The 11,746-nt window shown below is 47.0% G+C and overlaps 1 protein-coding gene across 5 annotated transcripts in view; it reads right to left on the reverse strand.

The window, feature by feature from the left end:
* SLC25A19 (solute carrier family 25 member 19) overlaps window positions 1-5,816 on the reverse strand; it is a 17,012-nt gene extending 11,196 nt beyond the window's left edge. The window contains exons 1-6 of one of the 5 annotated variants that reach the window (XM_046676673.1): window positions 5,771-5,816; window positions 5,219-5,271; window positions 3,186-3,358; window positions 2,175-2,344; window positions 1,831-1,986; window positions 77-247 (exon numbers count right to left, since the gene is read on the reverse strand). In XM_046676673.1, the coding sequence (XP_046532629.1) occupies window positions 77-247; window positions 1,831-1,986; window positions 2,175-2,306 (459 nt within the window). In that variant the 5' untranslated portion in view covers window positions 2,307-2,344; window positions 3,186-3,358; window positions 5,219-5,271; window positions 5,771-5,816. Of the gene's footprint in view, window positions 1-76; window positions 248-1,830; window positions 1,987-2,174; window positions 2,345-3,185; window positions 3,359-5,218; window positions 5,272-5,688 lie in introns of all 5 variants that reach the window. The other 4 variants (XM_046676672.1, XM_046676675.1, XM_046676671.1 and 1 more) reach the window with 4 other exon arrangements.
* Window positions 5,817-11,746: the final 5,930 nt, after the last annotated feature.

Here is an 11,746-nt window from a genome sequence, read left to right on the forward strand (position 1 = left end):
CTTCTCCCTTCCACGACCCACGCACCCCTTCTCCCTTCCACGACCCATGTACCCCTTCTCTGCCCTGGCCACTCACCCTGGGCTCACCCTGAGCTGCAAAGCGGGTGCGCAGGACGTCCACAGGGTGCACGGCGAGGGTGGCCACGCAGGCAGACAGGCCGCCACACACAAAGTGCACCGAGAAGTCGCGGGCATCATGCACACTGGCTCTGTGGACCAGCTCCGTGAGCAGCTCAAATGACAAAAACTGCAAGAGTGCGTGAAAAGTCATTGACAAATACCCCCAAATACACCACCCGTGACCCAGGTGGGGCCCAGCCCTAGGGACGAGGAACGCTTCCCATGCAGCGACAGTATACAGCAAACACAATTTCGTGCAAAGCTCAGATGCCATTCTGCACTCCAACTGAGCAAAGCCAAATACGCAAAGGGGTAAGAAAATACATGAGAAAACTTTATATCAGAAAATCCTACTCATTGACTTAGTTTCCTGAGAACTGGGAAAAGACGGCCACTATCTGTTTGAGAAACATTCCACCCTGGAGGAGAAGTTCTGTCAGGAGAGCTCCACGTTTCCACATTCCATGGGGTAACCCCCCTTAGGCTCAGACTGTCCTCTAGCCAACGCCTGATGGCCCGGGAGTTGAGACCACATGTCACTGTATTTACCCAGCAGGCCGCAGTAGCCATGTCCCAGGTGCAGAGATGGAATGGCAGGGGCATGTCAACCCCGTGCGCCCCTGACCTGAGCAATCATGGTGATTCACAGGAGGAGCAGGCAGGGACTAGCAGGTGCTAGCTGCCCGGGTGGGAACCCTGGCTCTGCCACTTTCCAGCTAGTGACTTTGGTTTGGTTAATTACTTAAGCTCTCTCTGGCTCAGTCTTCTCGTCTAGAAAACAGGAATGACAACAGATCCTACCTCAGAGGACTGTTGTGAGCTAATATATGTAAAGTGCTTAAAACAGGGCCTGGCCCACAATGAGTGCTACACAAGGGCTGGCTGTTACCACTCCCACTACCGTACAGCCATATACTATACACACCATGGAATAAGGTGGTGCTCAGCGGAACGGAGTAAACAAGAGTCACGAAGCTTAGATTCTAACCCTAGCCCCAGCACTCACAAGCTGTGTGGCCTCAGGCAGCTCACTTAACCTCTCTGTGATCCACGTAACACTTGCTCTACCTTCCTCACGACGCTGTTATAAGTTCAAAGGAAGTACAGAGGTGAAAATCCTATTTTGAAAAACGGAAAGCATTTGTATCCCCATTTGCCAAGACTCATTAGAGGCATGGCATCAAAACAGTCTCGCGGAGCTGGCCTGGTGGCATAGTGGTTAAGTTCTTGCTCTCAGCTTTGGTGGCCCTGGGGTTCATGGGTTCGGATTCTGGGCACAGCCCTACACACCACTCATCAAGCCATGCTGTGGCAGTGTCCCACATACAAAATAGAGGAAGACTGGCATGGATGTTAGATCAGGGCCAATCTTCCTCAAGCAAAAAAAGAGAAAGATTGCAACAGATGTTAGCTCAGGGCCAATCTTCCTCACACACACACACAAAAACAGTCTCCTAGGTGCAACACCTAATATTCAGTTGCTGCTAAGTCCCTGGGTTTGGGATGACATGGGGAAGGGAATGCCTATGATACAGCTCAGGCTGACTGTGTCTTCAGTTTGTCAGGTAGGTTCCAGTTAAGACATGGGAGAAGAGTGGTGACCGCCCCCTGCTGCCCTACCCCAGGCAGCGTCCCTGCATGCCTCACCCGCCCTGTGCTCCTCCATGGAGCAGCACCAGCCCGGGCTTGGCCAGTTCCCCTGCCACCTACTTGGACGGCTCCATAGCCGATGGAGAGAAGCTGGGCTGGGATGTGTCCCTTCCAGAATGCTGTTGGGCCCTCTTCCTGCAAAATCTGTCTGCCGGCCTGGAGAATCCCATGGTATTTTGCATTGGGGTCACTGCGAGACAGGCGCTCAATCTGAAGCTAGGGATCAAAGTTGAAAAGGTCAGGACAACAGCGACGGGGTGGGCTGAGGAGGAGAAATTTCAGAACAGGTAACAAAGGCAACGACGAGCTTCTCCTTGCCAAACTCCGAGCTCCAGGAACAGCTTTGGCAAGAAAGAATCAACTTGTCCCTTAGCTCATTACGTGGAAAAAGGGGAAAAGAGTACCTGGAAACGGATCTTGATGATGTCCAAGGGGCTGATCAACACCCGAGTGACAAGCCCAGACACAGACCCAGCCACTGCCACCTCGAAATTGGAGATATTCCTGCCATCTGCTTTGGGGTCATAGCCGACCATCCCTGCCGCTGGCCCACACAATGTCCATCAGCTTCGAGCTAAATGCAAGAGACATGGAGTCAACACCAGCACAGGTTCTTAGGGTCTCTCCTCAAACATCACCTCCTCAGAGCAGCCCTCCCTGAGCAGCCCATCTCAAACAGCGCCCACACCCCTTTCTATCACCTTGCCCTGCTTTACGGCATTTATATACTGGACATTTATTTCGTCCATCAGCTTCTCGTCTCTTCCCCCACTAGAATGCAAGCCCACGAAAACACGGCCTTGGCCTCATTTGTCCATCCCTGAATCTCTACTGCCTGAAGTAGAACCCACCACAGTAAGTGCTCATAATATTTGTTGACTGAATGAACAGGCTTAGTAGGCAATCTTTCACTCCCGGAGATCAACCGGCTTTCCAAGACGCCGGGCTTTATGGGAAACTCCTGCCTGAGGCAGAGTCCCAGGCTGCATCAGCGAGAGCAGAGCCCACCCAAGCTGAGCGCTGAGGGGACTGTCAAACATGCAGGCTCCAGGAACGGGCCCGGGTCTCTACCAAGCTCACCCGATCCAAGGGAAGAGCCCAGCAACTCAGAACCCTTTCACATTTCCCTCTCCCTTTTTTTGACACGCCTCAGGCCCACACGCAGCACTGCAGCCACATTAATGCTATGAAACGACACTCCCAGGCCCATCTGATCCTTGCTGACCTCTCCGACCTCACCCTGGACCACTCTTCAGTCTCTTCAACCAGGGTGGGCTCAGGGCTTCTGACCAGCTCCTGGAAAACACTGCTTGAATTCCTATCCACCGGCCTTGCCTCTGCACCTGCTGCCCCCCACGTCTGAAATGCAGCCCCGCGCCCACCCCGCCTCGCTCTTCCCAAGGCTGGCTCCTCACATCCGCCAGGGCTCAGCATCTCCAGGACACGCACTCATGTCCTTTCTGGCATTCACAGCACTTGCTAACGTGTATTCTGTCCTCTGGGCCCACAGGAGGCAGGGGCATACGGGCAGGGACTCGCCCAGTTCCAGCCGTGTCTCCAGAATGAGCACAGCACCACCCCAAAGGCTCTAAAAACAGTGAATGAATAAATGATTAAAAACTACCTAACTTTTGGATTAAAGAACTAATAAGCACCTTGCAGAAAGAGAGAGAAGAAAAACCTCACCATCTTAACACTTTTCACTTATTCCCTTCTGGTTTTTTTTCTGTACAGGGCTTTTAAAATGCAAAATATCATAAGCATGATTCCATGCTGCTACAAGATCTTCATAAATATCATTTTTAATGGCTAAATAATATTTCATTGAGTAGCTGTGTCATAATTTGTTGGGCATGGGTTTTTTATATATATATATTTATTTAAAAAACATCTAATTCCATTTTTATCTAGAGCAGAGTTTCTCAACCTCAGCACTATGGACATTTTAGAATGGACAGTTCTTCCTAGTTGGGGGCTGTCCTGTGCATTGTAAGACGCCTAGCAGCGTCTCTGATCTCTACCTACCAGATGCCAGTAACGCCACACTTCCCTTCTGACAATCAAAAACGTCTCCAGACACTGACAAATGCCCCCTAGGGTGCAAAATTGCCCCTGGTTGAGAATCCCAGTTCTAGAGAAATACTAGCACGGGGGTGTAAAATGTCATGCATTGCATCACTCATGGTAAAACTGAATATTACACAAATGCTTATCAATAGACGGATGGATAAATATACTAAGTCACATCCAGGCAATGGAATACTATGCAGCCATTAAAAAGAATGAGCCGGAACTATACATGCACTTGAAAAGACGTCAATAATAGACTGAAATAGGAAAAAAAAGCAGGTTTCAGAACAGTATGTCTAGTATAACCCCATTTTCGCAAAAGAAAAACAGTAAGACCTATACATGCTCGGTACAGTTGCCTAAAGCACAGAGGAAAAATCTGTAACAACACACACACCCCAACAGGTTCCTAAGGTTCCACCAACAGGATGGTGAGGTTGGGGGAAGGGCTGGCAAGGGAAGAGGCAAGGTAGGGCTCCTCCTTTTTCTTCATACAATTCTATATTGTTTGAATTTGTTATGGCTCCCCAAAAAACCCAACTAAAACTAAATATAAAGTGATTTTAGAAGGGACCTCAGAGTTAACCTAGTTCTTGAATACCTTTACTAACATGGAAGTCAGTGCCCAGACAATGACAACCTCCACCCCACCACTGATTCTTTTTCTCCCCTCACCCACCCTGGAACTCTGTCCACACCACTCCCTCAGCCCCAAGCCCTCACTTTTCTGAAAGTACCAAAGTAGTGCTCCAAGCCATCCTTAAAATTAATAAGACATTTCTATGGGGCTCCATCAGCAAAATATTCTAAAATAATATTTTATTAAAAGTCTAATGGTATAAAACCTCCTGACCCCTGCTGGGAATGTGCCCATTTCTTGGTACCTTCTCCCCTTACCCTCAAAGGAGGAGCCCTGCCTTTCCCATCAACTTCTCCGTGTCATTAACTCAAGCTGCTTCTCCCCAGGCACCTGTGAGGAGCAGTTTAAACATGCGGCAGGTTTAAATATGAGGCAAAGCCTCTCCCGAGGTTAGAGGTTACGCAGGGACTGCTCAGGTCACGCTAAGCAGTGTCAGTTCCCTGCCTGTCTGGGGCAAGGAGGCATTTCTACAAATAAGCAGCTCTCCATAGCTGGAAATAACATTGGACCTCAGATCAAGAAGCCTGAGTTCAAGTCCTGCCTCTCTCATTTACTTTGGGCAAGTTTATTTAACCTAGGCTGTGTCCTCTTCTGGAAGATGAGCGTGATGCCTGCCCTGCCTAGCCCAGATTTCTGGGGGGATCATGCAAGATACTACATATGATAAGCTTTGTAAAAAAGGTAGAAGTCTTATACACGTGAAAGGGCTGGTTAAATATAGTCCGATGGTGGCCTTACTTTTTCTGCTTGTTCAAAATTTCCTTCTTGTACCAATAAGCCTCGATATTTATCTAAAAAGACAAAAATGAAACATGATTATATGCATGATATACATAATACAGCACCCAGAAGACGGGGAGCCGCTGGCGAGAGCAGCACGGCCGGTGGGGTGTGCGTGTGAGTTTGCCTTCGCCACTCCCTTTCTCTTACTGCGGAAGCCCCCGGTGCTCGGGTATGCAGGTGCCCCGCGGTGAGCCTGTGTGCTGTGTTCAGCTGAGGGTCTCTGCAGATGCCCTTGCGTATGGACACAGGTGTCAGGTGTGCCTCAAGGCGTGTGTTTCTCCCCGAGTCCTAGAAGACGCCCGCGAGGTGGGCACCCGCGTGTACAGGTGCCCTGGATGTGTGCGGGGTTTTGCCTCCCGCGTCCCCGAGATGCTTCTAAGGTCAGGCGTGACACGTGCGTACAGTCCCTGGCCCCATGCGAGTACCTGTGCGTGTGTGCTCCCCCCGGGAGCGAGGGTGCAAGTTCCCAAGCGGACGGCGAGGAGAGCGGAGGTAGAGGTCACTCACCCGGCTCGGAGGGTGCGGCCGGGATCCCCGCGCTCTTCCCTCCCTCCCTCCTCACGCGGTGTAACAGTAAAACTCAACTGCTCTCTGCTGTAACTGACGGCCTCCTGAGCCAATCACCGCGCAGCTGCCGACAGACGCTAGGCCAATGGTTGTAGACTCGACGTTCGACCAACGCCTCCCGCAAGGTCTTGCTGGGTAATGTAGTCGCCGCTACCAAGGCTGTCCCCCTGCGAGGCGCAGAGCCTCCTGGGAGATGTAGGCCCTCTACGCGCGCGTGCGTGGATGTCACCCAGACGTCGGAAGGGGGCGGGCCCCGAAGGCAGGCTGCGCCTTTGGAGATCGCGGTGCGAAGTGGCGTGTGGCTCCGATCGGCCTGCGGGCCGGTGGAAGCTGAGTTTGACCCACTTCCCTCAAAACCCTCGTAGTTCTAGAACCCGGATAATCTAAACTTGGAAAAGATGGCGGGAAGCTTGGCAGAGACCTGGAGGACGTGGGGGAGAGAATAGATGAGTTTTTAAGACCCAGACGAGGGCGGCAAAAACAGAGGTTTGGTTTCCCTCTAGGGCTTATATGTTTAATTTCTCGTTATAAAAATATAGAGACATATTACAGAAAATGTAGAAGTGAAGGGGGAAATGACTCATCCTTCCGCTCTCACGCAAGTGGCATCAGCGTTTTGCAAGACAGTATTTCTTCCTGATTTTTTAATTGCATTTTCCACATTAGTGCAATCATTTTGACGCACAATTTTAAAACATTTTTACTGCATAACTTAAAAATATTTCATACATATACAAAAGTAGTGAGAATAACCTAATGAACTACCTTATGTAGTCATTACTCAACAATCAACCGCCTCATGGTCAATCTTGTTTCCTCTCTAATTGCACCGATGTCTCTCCCCAAAACACTATTTTGAAGTAAAAACCAGATATCAAATTATTTCACCAGTAAACACTTTAGAATGTATCTTTATTTTATTTTTAAAGATTTTATTTTTCCTTCTTCCCAAAGCCCCCCAGTACATAGTTGTATATATTTTAGCTGTGGGTCCTTCTAGTTGTGGCATGTGGGATGCTGCCTCAGCATGGCCTGATGAGCAGTGCTAAGGCGGTGCCCAGGATTTGAACAGGTGAAACCCTGGGCCCCGGAAGTGGAGCGCATGAATTTAACCGCTCCCCTGCGGGCCAGCCCCAGAGTGTAGCTTTAAAAGACAAGCATTCTCCTTTTAAAACATATCCCCCAAACTGTCACCTCCCCCTGCAAAATCAACAAATGATAATTTCCTAATATCATCAAATATCAAATAGATGTTTACAGTTCTCTAATTGACCTATAAATTTCTTTTTTTTTTTTTTTTTTTGACGATCAGCCCTGAGCTAACAGCTGCTGCCAATCTTCCTCTTTTTGGTGAGGAAGACTGGCCCTCAGCTAACATCCGTGCCCATCTTCCTCTACTTTATATGTGGGACGCCTACCACAGCATGGCTTGCCAAGCGTTACCACGTCCCCACGTGGGGTCTGAATCAGCGAACCCCGGGCTGCTGCGGGGTGGCGAAGCAGTTAAGTGCGCATGTTCTGCTTTGGCGGCCTGGGGTTGGCCAGTCCGGATCCCAAGTGCGGACATGGCATTGCTTGGCAAGCCATGCTGTGTCAGGCGTCCCACATATAAAGTAGCGGAAGATGGGCATGGATGTTAGCTCAGGGGATTAGTGGCAAATGTTAGTCAGGGCTGATCTTCCTCAAAAAAAAAAACCCCCAGTTTGTTCAGGCCACACATTGCAGCTCGGTAATGTCTCTCTTAAGTCATTTTAAATCTGTGGTCCCCCTTCCTCTCTTTTTCACTTGCAATTTCTTTTATTTCTTTTCCTTTCTTTGTCTCTTTGTTTTTTAAGAAACTAGTTAGTTTACCCTGTAGCGTTTTCCTCAGTCTGGATCTTGCTGGTGGCATCTCCGTGGGGTTGTTTTAGCATCTCCCTCTATCCCCTGGGTTCCCTCTGCATACTGGTAGTCAGATCTAAAAGGTCTGATCAGTTCAGGACTCGTTTTTTTTTTGGACAAGACTACCTACGTGGCTTTGTGTACTTCCGTGAGGAGAATCATAATGCCTTCTTGTCTCTCATTTTGTGATGTTTGCAGCTATTGATGATCATGGTATTGATTAGGGTTTGTAAATGGCGATATCATTTCAGCATTTATTAGCTGCACTGCCTGTGAAGAGGAATGTCCCTTCATTGGCTAATTGATTACATGAGGTACATTTCACATAAGAAAGGCAGGGTAAATGTGTGATTCTTTCCGTTAGCAGTTTTCAAAATAATTCATTCCCTAGTATCTTCGAAAGGGTATTGATCAATGAGTTTTTTTTATTATTATTATCATTGTGAATACATAACATATTTTATATCTATTGTTATGAACACATGGATTTAAACATATTTGTTCTCTTTTGATCTACTGTACTTATTATCCTAATTGATGCTCATATTTTCGCATCTGTGGTCAGTTGATGCCTATTCAAGTGGGCACCTGAATCCTTTTGACAAAATGACTAGTTTCCTTGCTTTTTGGTATGATGAGATGTTCTAGGCTCATCACAATTTTTAAAACAGCTTTATTCAGGTGTAATTGACATACAGTTGATTGCATGTATTCAAAGTGAACAATTTTATGTTTTGACATGTGGTATGTATCACCCCAAGATAGTGAGCATATATCCATGACCTCAAAGGATCCCTCATGCCCCTCTGCTCTCCCTCCCTCTTGCCCTCTCTTCTCGCTCCCCCTTACCCAAGCAATCTCTCGTGTCACTTCTGTCATTTAGGTTGGTTTGCATTGTATAGAACTTTATATAATTAGAATCATACATGATATTCTTTTCATCTGGCTTCTTTCCCTTGGCGTAATTATGTTGAGATTCATACATGTTGTGTGTATCATTAACTGATTCTTTTTTATTGCTGAGTAATAGTCCATTGTATGGGTATACAGCAATTTATTTATCCATTCACCTGTTAATGGACATTTGGGTTGCTTCCAGTTTTTGGCTATTACAAATAAAACTGCTGTAAACTTTCATATATAAGTCATTGTATGGACATTAATTTCTGTGTAATTTCTCTTGGTTACAGACCTGGGAGTGGAATGTCTGGATAGTATAGTCAGCGTATACCTAACTTTTTAAGATACTGCCAAACTATTTTCCAAAGTGGTTGTACTGTTTGACTTTCCCACCAGCAGTATGACAGTTCTAGCTCCTCCACACCCTTGGCAAGGTCATTCTTTATAAATTCAGCCACTTAAATAGATATGCAACGGTAAGTCATTGTGGTTCTAATTTGCATTTCCCTATTGATTGATGATGGTGGGCATCTTTTCATGGGTTTACTTGCTATCCATATATCTTCTCAGTAAGGTATCTGTTCAAATCTTGTGCCCACTTTTAGTTGGATTATTTTGTTTCTTATTATTGAATGTTGAGAGTTCTTTATATTTTCTAGATATAAGTCCCTTCTCATTATATATGTGGCTTGTGTTTTAAAGAACAGAAGTTCTTAATTTTAATGAAGTCAAATTTATTGATTTGCTTTTTCCTTTTATGGATCATGCTTTTGGTATCATACCTAAGAATTCTTTGCCTAGCCAAAAACCATAAAGATTTTTCTCCTATGTTCTCCAATAGAATTTTTCCCCCCCCCAAAGCCCCCCGGTACTTAGTTGTACATTCTTTGTTGTGGGTCCTTCTAGTTGTGGCATGTGGGACACTGCCTCAGTGTGGTTTGATGAGCAGTGCCATGTCCGTGCCCAGGATTCGAACCAACGAAACACTGGGCCGCCAGCAGCGGAGCGCGCGAACTTAACCACTCAGCCACGGGGCCAGCAGAAATTTTTTTTTTTTTGAGGAAGATTAGCCCTGAGCTAACATCTGCTGCCAATCCTCCTCTTTTTGCTGAGGAACACTGGCCCTGAGCTAACATCCATGCCCATCTTCCTGTACTTTATATGTGGGACACCTGCCACAGCATGGCTTTCGCCAAGCAGTGCCGTCCACACGCGGGATCTGAACCGGTGAACCCCGGGCCACCAAGAAGCGGAACGTGTGAACTTAAGCACTGCACCACCAGGCCAGCCCCTCCAATAGAAATTTTATAGTTTTCGGTTTTACATCTAGGTCTCTGATCCATTTTGGGTTAATTTTGTGTATGGTGTGAGATACAGATTTGAAGTTCTTTTTCTTCTGTTTTCTCTTTTTTTTTTTTCCATTTGGATATTTAATTGTTCCAGCATCTGGAGCACTGCTTTTGTTGAGAAATCTGTTCTTTTGCTGCTGAATTGCCTTTTGCACCTTTGTTGAAAATCAGTTCTTAATATGTACACAGAATTTTGACTTCTGCTTTTTTTCACTCAACATAAGTGCTGATAAGCATTGTCCACACGGGAAAAGGATAGTTAAGAATGTTAAGGTGGCCCACAATAGGCAGAGCCTGGTACAGAAATTTGACTTCTTGCCCTTCTTGAAAATGTCCCCCCTGTGCCCTTCAGGGCTACCTGTGTCCTTACTCACTTCCTCCGTCTCTTTACCTAGAGGTTGCCTTATTTCTCTATGAAACCCCAGCCTCTGTATTATATCTCCGTTTTCCATCGGTTTTGTGGAGTGACCCCTAACCTCTCTCCAGATAACCTCTTCGTGATTGAGATCTTTGGTTTTGTTTTGTTCTCCTGGACAAGAACAAGCCCACATTTTAGAATAGGCCTCCCAGTGGTCATTCAACAGATAAGCCAGCAGGACTTTTGGCTACAGGCTAATTGTAGAGTGAGTTCGCCTCAGGGAACCACAGGTCATGAGAACTGGAAAGACTCATGGCCAGGGGCCAGGGCCCCGAGGGGCTAGGCGATGCACCTAGCATCTCTCAAGGTCAAATGGCAAATTGGTGGCCAAGCTGAGATGAGATTAGTGGCAGGTGCCAGTTTTCCTGGGCTTATACCCTGGTTCTAGTTTTTGCATATTTGAAATCTGGTGATTTCATTTTAAGTTAAATATGCTAAGTAGATCATATCATGTGAAAAGAGAAACCGGAAAATAACGGTTCCCGTCAGCTTGGGGAAGTGAATCCTTCTGTGACCTCATCAACATTTACCCTAAAAAGACCTATTCAAAGCTCCTTTGGACTTCCCCCGCCTCCTCGGAGGGAGTAAATACCTCCTCAGCCTCCACCAAATAGAGCTGGTATTTATCAGCTGCCTAAGCCTGAGATCTTTTCGATCAGAGACAAAAGAATCTCTCACTGTCTGAGTGGGTTGGTCAGCCATGCCATCCGGAAGAGCCCTGAGAGCCAGGAGGTGACTTGCTGTGGCTCTTTGGCAAGGCACTCCTTTCTCTGGGCTGCACTTTCTCTATAAAGATGAAGGGGTTGGACTACAAGGTGTCCAAGCCTTTGCTGCCTCTGGACTCCTACAGGCCTAAAAAGAATCTGCATTTTAGTAAGCAGCTCAAGGGTTCCCAGCTTCAGCTGATACAAGAATCATCTGGGATACTTATTTAAAAATGCAGATTACCCCCTGCCTAAGGACAATCATCCTGATCAAGCAGATCCAGCATAGGGCCCGGGAAAAAGCATTTTGGCTGGTGGCCCACATTTGGAGAGACGCTGAATCAGGGAGCCTCATCTCAGCTGATCACCCTGGGCTGCCCTTGTTTCTTTCTGCTTTCCGATGATTCAGGGTGAGATGAAGGGCCTCTGTTTCCCGTCATTTCTTTCCTATCAAGTATTTATTGAGGGTCTGTATGGCCAGATGCTGTTTTAGATACTGGGGATATCATAATGAGCAAATCAGAATTTCCTCCCCCCTGGAGCTGACTTTCACTTAGTAATATGTATCTAAGTTTCCTCCGTAGCTTTGTGTGGCTTGATAGCTCATTTCTTATTAGCGCTGAATAACAGTCCCCTGTCTGGACATATGGCACAGCTTATTCAT

This window comes from Equus quagga, chromosome 11, assembly GCF_021613505.1.
Source record: "Equus quagga isolate Etosha38 chromosome 11, UCLA_HA_Equagga_1.0, whole genome shotgun sequence".
Lineage (NCBI taxonomy): Eukaryota > Metazoa > Chordata > Mammalia > Perissodactyla > Equidae > Equus > Equus quagga.